General features: G+C 33.0%; 1 protein-coding gene across 1 annotated transcript in view; it reads left to right on the top strand.

The window, feature by feature from the left end:
* LOC150076563 (eukaryotic translation initiation factor 4E type 3-like) overlaps positions 1 to 17,105 on the top strand; it is a 68,386-nt gene that overhangs the window by 19,701 nt on the left and 31,580 nt on the right. Inside the window, exons 2-3 of the mRNA XM_090387436.1 lie at positions 10,651 to 10,723; positions 15,155 to 15,310. Of these exons, the coding sequence (XP_090243562.1) occupies positions 10,651 to 10,723; positions 15,155 to 15,310 (229 nt within the window). The remainder of the gene's footprint in view (positions 1 to 10,650; positions 10,724 to 15,154; positions 15,311 to 17,105) is intronic.

Here is a 17,105-nt window from a genome sequence, read left to right as displayed (position 1 = left end):
CAATCATAGAGACCATGAAGTTTTTATTTTTTTATGTATTAACTAAGAAATGTTGTTCAAGACTTGGATTAAAATGGTCTGAGCTCAGTGGTAGAGAAGAAAAAAGTGTGGTATGATTATAAATGAGGGGAACAGTCCTGCAATAAGTACAAACTAGTGTGTAATCAAGTTATTTGGTGAGGGGAGGAAATAAGATAGACAAATTATGAGAGGTCTTTAGCTAAGGAGGTGAAGAAATGCAGTGAGAAACTTTTTGATACTGTGCATATTGCTGATAACCATAAATATTTTGCATATAGTTTTTAAAAATTGGGTTAAGAGAAGTCTGTCTAATACTGACTGGGAATTAACTGATTTTATAAGAGGCAGAAAGTAAGGTTCAAGAGAAATTTCAGCAACTAAAATTGAACAAAGCTGGGGCTGATGGACTCTTCTAATTATATTAAGGGAAGCTTTGAAAGACTAGGAGCTTCTGTTTGTCAAAAAAAAATAATGGAATCAAAAGTTAAAGCAATAGAAGATCTACTTGTTAGTAGTGGAATCATAAGTATCATGGCATGGATTTGTTAAAGGGAGATGATGCTGCAACAATCTGATAGGCTACCATGAGGTAGGTTGTTACAACTGTAACTGCATGCAAAGAATAATTTTGAAATTATATACTTTTTGATATATTTTTTTCTGATTTCAGTGAACTCTTTGATACTGTGTGTTTTGTATGAACCAGAAATGTGGCATTATGAGCAAGTTCTTATTATGGATAATGGTATGTAAGCATTAGTAGAGGCATGCTTATACAGCAATCTTTCATCAACCAGTGAAATACCACCACTTTGCTTATTGGAGGCTTGAAGTGGTGAAACCCATGTTTAGTCTTTAGAGCAAAGTTTCCGGCATCTCTCTCTTCCCCCATACTTCTCCTTCAACCCATGCACGGTACTAAATACTATAGGTTTTGATACCTTTCGTGTTTGGGGTTTTCATAAAAAAAAAAAAGCCAAAAAAAAACCCTTCCCATTTCACCCATCCATTCGTTCCAAATGTTTGTCTAGTTCTGCCTTGAATTTATTTAAGCTATCAACTTTCCAGCAATCCACTGACTAAAGGCAAATTTCTGTACATCTATTCAACAGTTCTTTCTTCGATTTCATTTTATGCCCTCTCAGGTTTGTAATTTGACCAAGAGGAAGAATCCCATCAGCATTGAGCCTGCTCAATCCATTCAAGGATTGACCTTATACACATCAATCAGATCACCTCTCAGGTGCCTAGTCTCCAAACACTTCCATTTTCAGAACTTAAGCCTTTCTTCATAAGAGCACACTTTGTTCCCCTCACTACTCTTGCTGCCCTTCTCTGTACTTGTTCTAGCAACTCTACATCCTTCCTAAAATGAGACTTCCAGACCTGTACTCAAGGTTTGGCCTGTCCATTGCCTTACAAGGGATAATCACCTCCTTATCCTTGCTAGCAAAATTCCTGTATATCATTGACAAAGACCCCATGACCTACTCTGGCAACCTGTCTGTACTGCTCAGAAAACTTCATATCTGACTGCATAATTACCTCCAGGTCTCTTCCATTCTCCACTATCTGAGTGTAACACCACCCAGTTGGTACATTTCTCTGGGGTTATTGCTACCCATATTCAGTACTTTGCATTTGTCAAACTTCAGTTGCCACTTCTCAGCCCACCTGCTCAACTCTTCCAGATCCTGTTGCAGCAGCAAATGGTAGTATGAGACAGGGCTTAGTGTTTTGGCCCCTTACTATTTTTAATATTTATTAATGATGTTGATGCTTTTCAAATTTAATTCCTGAGTTTGCTGATGATACAGTGGTGGGCTGAGTTGATAAACTCAGCCAATCTAATGACTTTATTTAGATCAAGTGAATCTATATATACTCAGCAGATGGGCTGTAAAATGGCATTTGAGGGCTAACAGTGATGATTTATTGCACAGTATTGTATTTGTGCAGTAATCCCAGAATAATATACCTTCTATGTGTAACTAAACTGAAGATAGTGGGATATTTAAAGTGTAGGGTTAATTGTTTAGTCCAGTATGAAATTCTCTGAGCAGTACAAACAACCTGCTGTAAACAGCCCATGGGAGTTCTGTCAGGGGCAGTCCCAGGATTTCCTAATGGGAAGTTGGGCTGAAGCAGTGATTCAAAGGAATTAAATTTGAAAAGATGGTTTCAGAATAGATTTGCACACTCTTTCATTTATCCAAAGAGTAATTATAAGAAATTGGAAAAATTATTTTTTTTTTTTGCTGGTTCTGTATATTAGCTTTACTCCTTGCTTTGTTGCCAATATTAAACTTCTGTACTGCATCATCCAATTTTTATCTATTTACTGTAGTCTATTTTATCCCTTTTTCATGTATATTTATTCACTTTACACCATGTGAAAGTGTTTTTATGCATAATTTTTAGTTTTTTTTTAGTTTTTTAAGTATAGTTTATAGATTATAATCACTTTCATTTGTCTTATTTTACTAACTACTTCACTTTCAGCAATATCAAAAATCTGATTTCAGTGAAATGGACTTTTTTTTTTTACTATTTTTGGTATATTATTGTTAATGTAAATAATATTTGAAAAGAGTGATTCTGTGAATATAAAGGTCTCAGTTATATTCCTTATTTGAATCAACCCTTCATTTTTAATGTTAAATAGTAGTATTTCATTAAATATATTTTCTTTTCAGTTTTTAGATAGAAACAGAAAGAGTAAGAAATCATGTAATCCATAATAGATAAGCTCATCTAAAATTTTGAAGTTGGTCACTTTCACAGATGGCCTTGATAAGCATTTTGTAAACATGCTTTAGATTAAAACATTACATGTAGTAGTTGTTTAAGAAATGTTTGTTCAAGGACAATTAAATTTGCTACTTATGATTAAAGCATTAGTAAGATCAGGCCTTTTTTTTTGTTGTTGTTTAATCTCACCTTAATTCAGTGTAGAATAGCATTATATTTGTCAGATAGAAATTAAATAAGTTAATTTCCTAATCACCTCCTTAGTATTTGATGAACTAATTATATAATTTAGTACTGAAGTAATTCTTTCAGTGTTCCCCTTAAACTAGTTCTGACTTATAACCCCAGGGGCTCACATCTGGTGAGTATGGGCTTGGCACACCCAGGGTCCTGAGCTGGATATCATCATTCTTCTTTCTTGGTGATTCCTTTCTACTTCTGTCTCTCTTTCTCACTCTCAGGGTAACTCGGGATTTTTTTTTTTTTTTTGGCTGGTGCAGCATAAGCCTCGGGCTTCCTTGCACCATATGGCTAATAATAATAAATGTATTCCTGTAGAATTTAGATAATATAGTAGATTTAAAGAATATCTTTTGAACAAGGAAAGTAACTTACAAGCATTAAAAGCATAATTTTTGCAGTCACCTTTAGTTTGTAATAGATCAGTCATAAAGAGTTCAACAGTTCGTTTTTATTTATTATATTTTTTAACCATGTGCATACAGTGTAACTAAATAATATTTGTTATATAATATAATGTAGCAAAATAAAAGTTTAAGTGGTTAGATACTTAAACTAAATCTGGTTGTTTCATTAAATAGATATATGAAGTACATTAATTTGTAAATTTTGGCTAAAGAATATTATTGAATTTGAATGTTAACATGAAATAAATCACACCTGAACAAAATCGGTCAAGCCTCAATACACATAGTTGGTATTTTGGAACCACTTGCCACCATTTTCAAGGCATAAGAAGTAACAATACTAATGTATACTGATTAAGCTGTAAGTGTTAATTTCACGTCAGTGGGAACTCAAACTGAATTCAAACTGCATATCATGGATAATACGCCATGGTTAACCTGTCTATATAATTGGTATCCAACCAATTATATAGACAGTTTGTATTTATACTCTGTAAATATTAATTTATCAATAAGTGGACTGAATATTGTATTAGTAATGGAAAATGGAGAATAGGCACCTTACAATTGCTTACTAGTCTTCAGATGCTGCAATTTTCAGAACTGAAGCCTTTCTTGACCACCTTTTGTTATCCTCTTTTGTTATCATTGCCCTTCTCTGCACTCATTCCAGCAGATTCACATCATTCATAGTCTTCTAGAACTGTATGCTGTACTGAAGGTGTGGCCTTGTATAATGGGATAATCACCTCCTTAGCCATGCTAACAAAATTCCTTATTAACAAAACCCCGTGAGCTCTCCTGGCAGCCAATACTGTACTGCAAGACCTTAGTACGAGTTGCTAAGGTCTTGCAGTGCGCACCCCCCTTTAAAGATACTAGAGTAAAAAAAAAAAAAAAAAAAAAACCTTTTATATATAAATCAGAAAAAACCCCAATTATTTTTACTGATCTGTTTAAACACAAATTTTTGTAATACTGCAAAATATAAAAAACAGTACTGAACCAAACTGCCATGCATTGTTTGCACCTCTGGCAACTAAAGGGACATTCCACAATTTAGTGGCATCCGTAACATATTTGCAACAGACTCTCTCATATTGTACCGAGAAGTCGGGCTGGAAAACTGCTTGCTTTCTTGTGTTCCTGGCCAGTGGAAAAGATTAAGGCATATTCTCAACATGGATAATATGCTGTGGTTAACCTGTGTTCTACTATTACACCTTCCTAGAGAATTAGGAGAGAGTGATTTTCCTTTATTCTGGAAATTTTGTTTTTTGCAGAAATGAGTCCTCCACACTTTCAGTAAATTTTACCCGTCTCTGTTTACATGGTTGGTTCAAGTGGACCCTAGTTTAGATTAGGATGTTAAAAAAAAAAAAAAAAAATTGCCTTAAAAATTTGCGATTACAGAAGCCATGTGAGGGCTCCCTCTATGATGAGGGCTGAGGCTGGCACTTCATATCTGATTGCACAATTATCTGTAGGTCTTTCATTTTCAGCTATCCTTAGTAATTACCACACAGTTGGTACATTAGTCTGGGATTACTGTTACCCATATGCAGTATCTTACATTTGTCAATGTTAAACTTCAATTGCCATTTCTCAACCCATCTGCCTAATTTTTGTAGTTCATGTTGCAGTTGTATACCTTAATTACTGTTATTAATCACTCTGCCAACCTTTGTATCATTTGCAAACGTAGATATTAAGGCTGATATACCTTCATTAATAAATGTAGAAAATAGTGGGTCCTGCATTGAACTCTAAGGACTCCACTAATAACATTACTCTACAAAGAGCAATGTCCATTGATAACCACAGTCTTTTCCCACTCAGCCAGTAGTGTGTTATCCTATAGGCAAAAAAGACATCTGCTTAGGCCCCCAATCAGAGGGCCCCCAAAATGACTGTTTCCAGAACTCATTACTGTTTTTTACTAATATTTTAAGTGATTTTTATTGGAAACTGAACTTTCCACCTGCCAAAGTCAATGAACTTGAAGATTAATTTGAAAAAAAAATTATTTTTTTTACAAAAATAGTTTTACCTATTTTGATGAAATTTTATATTTATTCCTTATGTCATATAATTTGTTTTTGTTGTCACAATAAATGGTCTTTATTAGTTTTTTCTTTAGATACAGCCCCCAAATTCCATTTTTTCCCTTGGGTCCCATGAAGGTATAATGTGCCACTGCACTCAGCCATCCCTTTATTTATAGTAGTAACTTGCCCCTAATGCCACACTACTGCAGTCTTTTTGTACAGCAGTCTATGTGCAACACTATTAAAAGCTTTCCTGAAATCCAAGTGCATGTATATGATATCAAAAATATTGTATGCATCAGGTTCTTTTATTACTGCATCATAGTATTCATTCAGATTGGTCAGATAAGATTCTTCTTAGCAAATCCATGCTGTGACAGTAGTATAACTGCCCATCCTGTCTAGATTGGCTTGTATTACTTCTTTAACCAGTGGCTCCATTATTTTCCTAGGAACAGAAGTTAAACTAAAAGCTCTACTAATTACTCATGTCACTCTTTGATCCTCTGCAAATTAGGGATACTTTCATGCATCTCCAGTCCCTTGAATCCAAGAATGCTCTTATAATTATGGCTAAGGGTTTATTTATTTATTTATTTATTTATTATTTTTTTTTTTGCTGTCTCCTTTAATATAATTGGATAGATCCAAACTACTGCAGGTCATTTTTTTTATGCGTTTAGCTTCAACAATCTCTTCCACCTCCCTTGCGGCTATTGCAAAATCGTTTAGCTCCCTATTTCTGGCATCCTGTTCCCTGAGGAATTCCTCATTGTGTTAATGTAGATGCAGAATACTCATTCAGTTTGTCAGCAACCTGAGCAGGATCATCAATAGTCAATATGAAGTGACTAATTTGATTCATCCCCTTCCTTCTAGTGTTTACATAATTATTAAAAATCTTGGCTATTTTTCTTTGCATCCTTTGCCAAAGATTTCTTATAGTTTACATTTTCTTGCCTGACCTCCTTTGTGACTTGATTAGACTAGTTTATATCTACCATAGTCTTCAGCCCCCCCTTGCTCCAAAGTCCATCCCAACCAGCAAATGATCACAGGGTCCCACAAATAAGTGAGAAATGTGGTCATGAAATGGTTGTGCAAGTACAGTTTGATGTTTAGGGAATGCATTATATCAGACTAATGGAATTGGGACAATTTTTTTTACAGAGTTCTGATTTCTTGGGAAACATTGGTAATCAGAACTAGGCTGGGGAAAGCAGGGCACCAGCCCGAGGTACAGCATTTTAAGGGTGCACTCGACTAGTTATGCATTTTAATATTGCTTCATTATTTATTTAATTACAGTTGGATCTGTGTAAAGAACTTCTTTATAGCAAATTTTTTTTTAAATTCCCTTCGGTGATTACATTTAAAATTGTTTCTGCAGAAAGATAAATTTCCATATAACAGACAAATTTCGAGAAACTTAATAATCCCGCATCTTGGCCAGTGAATATTTCTGATAAAATAAGATGCTTTTTAACAGAAAATGGACTGGATCAAGGCAAAGATGCAGATTTTAGTTATTCTTTATCCAAGGACAGACTTTTTTTTTTTCTCTCTATAGTGGTTTCAAAAAAAAAAAAAAAAAAAAATTGCTAATGGTGAATTTGTAGACAGAAATTGGCTGATTTACTTCAAAGAAACTAAATCTTATTGTTTCCATGTATTTTTATTTGGAACTAACAAAAATACTGGCAGTGTGCCTTCCCTAGTCAATTCAAAGAAAGGTTTTTCCTCTTGGAAACAGTTATCTCGCTGTATTCCAAATCACAAATTCATTAGAACACAGTGAACACTTCCTAAAATAGAAATCAATTGAAAAGAGCATAAAAAATTCTGGACTTATTGATGATGCTCTACAAAAAGCAACTTTAACAGAGAAAGAAAAATTGAGACTATTTTAAAAATTATTCTGGATGTAATATTATTTTGTGCAAAAACTAATCTTGCATTAAGAGGTTCAAATGAGATGATTGGGAATCCAAAAGTGGGAATATTCCTCAATATTACTGAACTTAAGTCATAATAAAGAACTAGCAGAACAAATTTCAAATCATTGAATTATTTATCGCATAAAATTCAAGACTAATTTGTTTAATTGGAAAGCAAATTCAGGTCAGTATTTCAAAAATTAAAAAAGCTAAGTAATTCTCCTTGTTAATTGATTGCATACCCGATTTATCACATCATGAACAAAAGTCCCAAGTAATTAGATATGTGAAAATTGACAAAAAAATATCAATTGAAGAAAGTTTCATTTGATTTTTATAGAAAGTAAAGAAAAGACTGCGATTGGATTGGCGACAGAATTTCTTATGAAATTAGAAAAAGGATGGACTTTACATTAAAAATGTAAGGGGGCAGGGATATGATAACTGGGCCATTGTGGCAGGGAAATATAATGGCATACAGGCAATAATTAAAAAAAAAATTAATTTACCATGTTCGGCATAGTCTTAATTTAGCTGGTGTACATGTAACATTAATAACGTCTGGGGCGATAAGTTTATTTGGCGATGTTCAAAGAATATTTACTTTTTTCTGGTTCCACTAGTCACTGGGAAATTTTAATGAATACTTTGAAGATTTCACTTAAAGGACAGACACAAGATGCTCGTCCAAAGAACGAGCTATAAAATCTTTGTTCTTACAATACAAATAATGCAGAAACTATCAGTACTGCTCAGTCTGCTTTTACAAATAGACTATGCAGATTGGTTATATGGAATAAAATTCTTCATAATATTGACTGTGTAAATAAAGCATTGCAAGCTAAAAAGCTTTGTATATGCAACTCTTCCCAATTAATAAATGGATTGATAAAAAAATCTCCAAGAAATATGGGAAAGGGAATTTAAAGATGTTTTTGGATATGCTGCTACCACAGCAGAAAAAATTGATATACCAGCTACATTTCCAGAAGAAAGAAAAAAAGAATGACACTTTTTACAAATCTTTGGACGATTTCAGTATATCTACTGAACAACAATTTTGTATTGAAATTAAATAAGTCTTGGATGTTCTTATGAATGACTTGAGCACTAGATTTGAAAAACTGAATACCATTTCTTCAGATGTTGATTTTCTCTTTGGAACTTCACTCACATTAATTAATAAATCTTACTTGCAGAAGGCTTGCTTTTGACCTTGCATTAAAATACAACAGATTTAAATGCATCAGATATTTCAACAGAAATTGAAAGTTTCAAAAATCATGTTTTACCAATTCTACAGGATATCAGATCTATTATCCCTTTACAATTTCTCCAATTCATTCACGACTATTGTCTAATAGAATTTTATCCAAATATAGCATTACGAATTTTTCTTACTCTGCCTTGTAACAGTAGCTTCTTGTGAAAGTCCTTCAGTAAACTTAAATTGATTAAAAATTACCTTAGGTCAACAACTAGACAAGAATGACTAACCAACATATCAATTATATCTATTGAAAATCATGTTGCACAAAACAAATTATGATAAAATTGATTTTGCTTTGGTTAAAAAGCAAGAAAAATTCAATTAAAATAATACATCTTAATTGTATATTTTTATGTTAATATTAAAAGTACTATATTTTGCAATATTGTTTCTATGATTTTTTACTAGATATATAAACATAAGCTACCTGTAATATCTGAAGTTTTAATTCCTTTTAATTTATATAGAATTAAATTCTCTATAGATATAAATGAATATTTGTAAATTTTTTTTTTCTTTGATATTTTTGTTTTGTTATGTTCATTGTATTGTTTAATTTATTTTATTAATAAATATATGCAGATCGTTACAATAGTAATTTTTATAAATTCATAAAGATTGACTACCTGCATATAATGGGGGTGCACTTATATTACTTTAGCTCCAGGCACAGGATTGCCTAGTTCTGGCTCTGTTGGATAACTAATTCTAATTACAGATTAAGAAATGCTATACTCCACAAATTTTTGGACAAAAAAATGATTGTTTATTGAAAATATAAGAAAAGTAAAGTAAATGAAAATAACAGAAATATAAACTTGCAAATTAAAATATTCTGCTGTATGACTAAATGGTGTAATGTAAACAATATTGCAAGGTCTCTCAGACTTTCAAAGTTTATACAAAGTGAATAACAATATAAATTAACTGATACAGGTTAGTGCAAGTGCATCATTTCATTTTATTATGCAGCAAACTACTAAAGTAGCTAAAGTAGCAATGTTTTAGTATATCTCATATTGTGAATACTATTAGTAGTTTCATGCATACTAAAATGATGCACTTGCACTAACCTGTATGTCAGTAAACTTCTATGCAGTATGAAGCCATAGCCCTAAAATGCTTTAGTCTGATGTATATTTGTACACCATCAAGCATCTCTGATATTATGGGGTTTTATTTCGTAACTGGGTTGCCATCATTGCAACACCAGGGGTACCTGCACACCCACTAAAGAGAAGCCAAACAGGCTTGAAACTGTCTCATCTGGGTGGTGGTATCTACTGAGAATAAGTAGCACTAGTCTTCTCCATTGGTGAAGAGTTACTTATTCGAGGTAATGCAATACCATGGCAACAATGCTATATACTAAAACTATGCCAATTTAGCTACTTTAGTAGTTTGCTACGTACTAAAATGATGCATTTGCTCTAACCTATGTCAGTAAACTTCTACGTAGCATTAGGCCTTAGGCCAATAAATTAATCCAAACAGCAGTCATACATGATGAAAGATACCAATAAAAAAAAAAGTAACAATTTCCAACCAGTGTGTGTGTGTTGCTAGCAGTAACTATTTTCCCTGCAATGTCAGTTACACAAGCAATGCAACCTCAGGGTTCAAGTGCTTGGAGTATTGTAAAAAATTTTATGGCTCTGAATGAAATCTTCACACTTGTGGAGGCATTCTAAGGGAGAATGAATAAAAATAAATAAATAAACCTGCTACTGCTAGCCCGTAAATGCATAATCCCATAGTGTTACACGTACAAAATTGCCATCTGTGTACTTCATTTGCCTTGTGTATCAAAATTCACGAACTAATTAATAAGTTGGATGCTTCCCTTCCCATTGTATTTGTTTTATTCTTTTTCAAAACAGTTTTCAGTTATCATTAAATATTCACTTAATCAATTAATACCTTATTTTATATATGCATTTTCGTATTAAAACTTCAGTTTTATTTATTATATGTAGGTCTGAAAGGCTAGTCACTGCTGCACAATATGAAGCTGGTCTTCGTAAGATATACACAGTTGATACAGTTCAGGTAAGTTTAAATCCTATGTCTTTAACAAAAGTGTTTTTCTTTCCATTAAAGATATTTTTATTGATAAGTTTCAGCTATGTGCTTTTTTTATACACACTAGTACATACTTTGTTTTATGGAAAAAATTCCAAATTGTTTTCCTTCAGTATGCTTTAAATTATTGGGATATAAATTAATTTTTCAATCACTTTAAAAAAAATCAGTTTGATATTTTTCAAAATTAATGTATTGGGTAATATGTGCTAAATATGTCCTTTTTTAAAGTGGATATGCTGGTATAATTTAAAAGTTAACTAAAGTTACGTCCAAGTTTTATAATTGGGAGCCAAATGATTCCCAATCGTTTGGCTACCAATTGCGATAACTGAGAATAAAATGTAAGAAACTGTCGAAACTAAAGTAAATAATGCACATGAGGCTAATGGGATTTATCCAATTATATTAAAAGAAGCAGCAGAAGTGGCAAGCAAACCTTTGGTGATAATTGTAAGAGCACACTTGGATTCAGAGGAGGCCACTATTGATTGAAGATGTGCAAATGTCTCCCATTTATCAAGGATAGGTGGTTGTTTTATTTGTGATGTGTAATATCATCGCACCAGTGTTTATATAATTTGATTTGTTGTTATTGCAGTGTGTGTGTATTCTCTAAGAATATGTATATATAATGTTAAACTCCTGTTATAATGCTCCCACTTAGTACTATTCCAGTGTTTGCTCTTTCTTCTGATCCCATGGACAGTCCTATGAAGTGTGCCATGTTTTTTAAGTTCTAATGATTTCTCTTAGATGACAAGAGGCAGTGTGTGTGTGTGTGTGTGTGTGTGCGCGCGCACACACACACACACACACACACACACACACACACACACACACACACACACACACCCACCAGTGGTGGGATTCAGCCGGTTCAGCAGAACCAATACCTAATTTTTTGTTGAGTTCGGCGAACCGGTTGTTAAAATGGCACTTGTGATCAGGGTTCTCTCTAAGGTGGAAGCCTGGTATTCTATGCCATTTATTAATTCAGCAAGAAATTCTCGTTTAATATCGATAAAATGAAGAAAATGTATGTTCTGACTGATGTTTCTCAATGGTATAAGCATAGTGCTTTGTTTATAAAAGTTTGATATGACACACGTGGACAGAACCAGTAAAAATATTCAAATATATTGGCACATATCCGCTCCTGCTCTATAATATATTAAAATAAAACATTTTTAAATTTTTTTTTTTTTTTTTTGCAGTAGCCCTTAAAAGGATGAAAAAGCAGAGTTTGACAGATTTTTTTCAATAAGAAACCAAAATCAGAATTTGTTGTATTAGAATTGGCCTTGGATTCAGTTACATCACCAACAATTTTCGTTGAACTAGTTGAATTGGAAAAACAAGATGCAGAGACAATACTTTCTTCAGTTATGGAAAGTTTAAATAATGTTGGGCTCACTAAGAATTACCTAGAAAAAAATTTAATAGGATTTTGCTCAGATGGTGCCAGCGTTATGCTTGGAAGAAAATCTTGAGTGAGCACTAGGATTGCAAGAGTTTCCAAACATAATAATATGGCACTGTTTAAATCATCGTATCCATCTTGTTTTAGATGATTCGATAAAGGAAACAAAGCAAGTAAATAATTTTAAAATATTTATTGATAAGATATATACTATTTTTCATCAATCCAATAAGAACCAAATTGAACTTTCCAAAATATCCGAACAACTTGGAATTGAAATTATAAAGATTAGTAGAGTTTTGGGACCAAGATGGGCTGCCTGTGGTTTAAGGTCAACCCTAGCTGTGTGGCCCACTTATCCAGCTCTACATCACTATTTTTATTCAAATAAAAAGTACTTAGGTATGGCTGCCCGTCTTGAAAATATATATTTTATAACTGATTTGGCATTGATGATTGATATTTTAAACGGAATTTCTCTTCTTTCAAATGCACTGCAAGCAAGAAATATAGACATAATAAAGGCTGAAAAACTCGTGATAAGATCTATTAAAGCATTTCAAATGCCTGGAAAGGAAAAGGGTCCATACGAAAAAAAAATTGACGAATTAATTACTTCAGAAACCTTCAAAAATATAAAACTTGTAGAAAATCATCGATTTGTCTCGGGCTTCCTCAGGAAAGACTTTTAGAAAACATTGTAACGAATTTGAAAAAAAAAAAGACTAATGGATTGTGAACATTTAAAAGCAAGTTGTAGCTAATTTCAAAATAGGAATAAATTACAATTTCTCAATTTTTTGGAGCCAGATTATTGGAATATTGAAGAAGTACTAGTTCCATGGAAAGCAGCTGAAGAACAATTGCTCGTATTTAATGACATTTTTAATTATCAAATTGATATTAATGATTATCGCGATTTCTTGGAAAATGTTTTAAAAAATTCCCAGAATTATGCAATTTCAGAATTATCCTGAAAGTGCTCAAAGAGCTAAAAATATTGTCAGAACAATTGCTGTAAGTTCAGCAGAAGTGGAAAGGGGTTTTTCAAAGATGAACATAATATGTTCAGAGAAGAGAAGTCGCTTAACTGTTTCTAATATATCAAACACAATGACTATTAGTCTAATCTGTCTACCTCTAAAGGAATGTGATCCTACTCCTACAGTGGTTAAGGATAAATCACTCAGCCGATGATGCTCGGATAAAAGTGAAGAAAATTGCAAGTGAGGATGCCAATCAAGAAACAATATGGAAATATCTTAAATAACAGTTTTATTGTTTTTTTTGTCAGGTATTATTTAATATTTTTTCATTAATATTTTAAAACTTTCTTATAACATAATCTAGTTTTGTGGACCTCCTTTTATTGTTCTTATTTAAGTATTAACTGCATGAAATAATAAACTACCTTTTGGTATATAGTTTTTTATACTTAGAACGGTCATTAGGGCAGCGAACCGGTTGTTAAATTATTTGAATCCCATCATTGACACACACACACACACACACATACACACTTTGTTACATGCAGACAAATGATGGCCGTTTGTCTGCATGTAACAGATGACTCCCAGTGGGTGGGTGGATTTTCATGAAATTTTGTAATTGAATTTATTTGTCATTAGCCATATGGTGCAAGGAAGCCTGAGGTTTTTGACACACACACACAGAGAGAGAAAGAGAGAGATTCTTTTTCCATACAAATTGTATGAGAAGACAAAAGTTTTAATCCATGTATTATGTAAGACTTTGAATGGTATGTTGCTTCTGAAGTGAGATAGAGAGAAAGGAGATTTAAAAAAGTTATTATTGTACAGGTAATCAAATTAAATTGCTGAGTTTAGAGAATGTAAACTGTTCTATGAGGTTATAATCTTAGTAATTGAGAATTATGTTTACTTTTCATTGCTATTAATTACTGAAAAGGAAATTTTAATTTAAGAAAATATAAATTGAAAAAATCATTAGCTAATATGTTTAAGCAAAACAAGGTTGAAGATGCCAAAAAAGTATTCAAACTACCACTTTCACAAAACCATGTGGAGTTTCCAAATGAATTACCCTTGTGCTGAAAGCATATTTCTGCACATCTATCCTACACCCACTTTTTTTTTTATTATTAATTTGAGTGCAGTGCATCTGTATCCATAAAAAAAAAAGTAAGGATATCCTCAGCATTTAGTTAACTTGATGCATCACTGAGGTTTCTTTTTAGATGCCCATTTTTCAGTCATTGCAATTCAGATTCTGTTTTTTGTGCATCCTATTTGTTCTTGCAGCCAAAATCCTTGTATATCATTGACAAAAACCTTCAAGTAGCTGCCTGTCTGCATTGTTCAGAGAACAATGGATATGTTGGAATATTGGACATGTGGATCTTGGGTTTTTTTTTTTTTCCTTCTCCACTACCCAGAGTTTGTTACCACCCAATTGTTATATTATTCAGGGATTATTGCTACCTAAAATCAGTTAATGCCTTGTATTTATCACAGTTAAACCTCCATTACTACTTCTCAGCCTATTGTTGAACTTATCCATATATATATATATATATATATATATATATATATATGCCATTCCTTGTTGGAATAGCATATTTTGATTACAATCATTAACCACTGACCACCTTTGTGTCATCAACAAACTTGGGCATTAAATTTGATATGCTCACATCAGTATCATTGATAAACAGTAAGAGACTAATGTGGAATCCTAATTGTTTTATGACATTTAATACCCCCCCCCCCCCTCCACACACACACACACACACACACACACACACACACACACACACACACACACACACACACACACTCTTTTAATTTAGAGATTATCTTGGAAAATTTTTTTTGGTAATCCACAAATTGATATATTCTATATATAGATCATTAATGTTGATATTTTTGAGTAAACCTCTCTCTTTAATTTAGCTTTTACAGTTTTATAATAAAAATATATTTTTCAAATTTTAGGGATTTTGGAGCGTATATGATCACATACCAGATGTTAAAGATTTAAGTGAACGCTTCTCATATCATTTAATGAGAGAAGATCACAGGCCATTATGGGAAGACAAATATAATTCTAGCGGGGGCACTTGGCGCATGAAGGTCTCAAAATGGGAATCGGTATGTTATACTATTTGCTTAAAAAGAAATATATTAGTACTGGCAGCATGATGAAAATATAGCTGATACAAAATACCTGCAAGTATTTAATAAACCCTGTTTTAAGAATTTTCACATGGTATATTAGTGTTATTTTATTATTATATAGTTAATGGATAACAGAGCAGCAATGGTTCAATAAGTTCTACTTTATAAGTAAATTAGTTTAAAAATGGAAGAATTACCTCTATGGTGTCATGCAGAACCCTTCGGTGCTGATACTCTCCATAGTTGGATAACTATACAAATCAATTAATTGTATTCCACTCTCTCTCTCGTAGACAAGGTCAGTGATCTAATGCATCACGGAATAGGGAACCCATGGATCCCAAGCCTGACCCCCAAAATACATCAAACCACCACCCCAACCTTGAGCGAGAGAATACAAAACATCCATATTTTTAAAACAATTTAACTGCTATGGGACCAAATAGATACATAGTGAATGTATGCTTTAATACTTTAAAACTAATATTATTAAGACATAAAAACATTAAAAATCCTCTGAAATATTAAGAGACTAAGGAATTTTGCTGTTTCCTTTAGCCTTTTACCATAATGCCTTTTTCACTATCATCCAGCCCATCCATTCAGTGTTTCATACTCTTTTTCTTTCATTCTATATTGCATTCCCTTGCGACTAGCTTACTAATATTTTTCAGCTTAGCTGCTTCCCTGGCTACTTGCACTTCTCCCTCCCCTACATGTTTTCTTTTTATTTGTGGGACTCTTACAGCTACCTAAACATGGTAGGGTAATCCTGGGGGTCCCAATCATTCCAGTTTTGTCATATCAAGATGCTGAATACAACTTTCCAGACACTTTTTTTTTTTTTTTTAAGTCATTATCTGTGAGACATGGGCAGTTTTGGCTATTGAGTATTGTTTAACTGCTGGGAGCTGAATTTCTCTTCTTTGGATTGTTCTGTGTATTTTGAATATTTTCTGGTTTAAGTTTGTGACTGCATTATATTTCTCTTCCATTATGAATAAATGTTCTCCCCTGGGTAGGGGCCAATCTGTTTACACAGATTGGTCCCCTTCTGTTTACACAGATTACACAGAAGGGGGCCAATCTGTTTGCACAGATTGGTCCCCTTCCCAGGGTTCTGGTGATGACATAAATTATACATTCATATAGAATGTGTTCACTGTCGGCACAGCCCCAAGGAGTTGAATTTATAGCAAACTGGCCATTGCAATTGTCCTTAACTGTGGAAGGGGTGTTTTTTTTTTTTTTTTATAGTCAGTTTTAAGAGCCAAAACTCAGCAGCAAAAAGTAGTATAATTGCACTAGGTGCAGCAGATGCCCATACCTCTGTAGCACATAAAAGTGGGGAGAATATCATCCTAGTTCTTGGTAAATTTTTAAGAATTATCATAAATTGGGAATTTAGGATTTATTCTTAGCCCAGAGTGGTTAAGGTTTCTTGCAAATTCTGGGTGGGTTTTATTAATTGATGCATTTATCATAGCAAGACCATGTGGTACAGCAGCGTGAGGAGCTTCATATCGTCAGCATAACATAGTGTCATTACTTGTGGGGAGATCAGTATTAATACTTTTACAGCTAAAATATTTTGCTAATATCTTGGCTGTAAAAGTATTAATACAGATCTTGTTGCTCTTCTCTTCACCCTTTCCAGCAGAACTGATATATCCTTCATAAAATGAGGTTTCAAACATGTGTAACTATTGTATTATATAACTACTGTATTATATAATGGGAGGATCACCTCTTTTTCCTTTCTAGCAGT

This window comes from Mastigoproctus giganteus, chromosome 13 (genome assembly GCF_048544385.1).
Source record: "Mastigoproctus giganteus isolate SK-2022 chromosome 13, ASM4854438v1, whole genome shotgun sequence".
NCBI lineage: Eukaryota > Metazoa > Arthropoda > Arachnida > Uropygi > Thelyphonidae > Mastigoproctus > Mastigoproctus giganteus.
The sequence above is the reverse complement of the archived record's forward strand: the minus strand, read 5'-3'. Positions and strand labels throughout refer to the sequence as shown.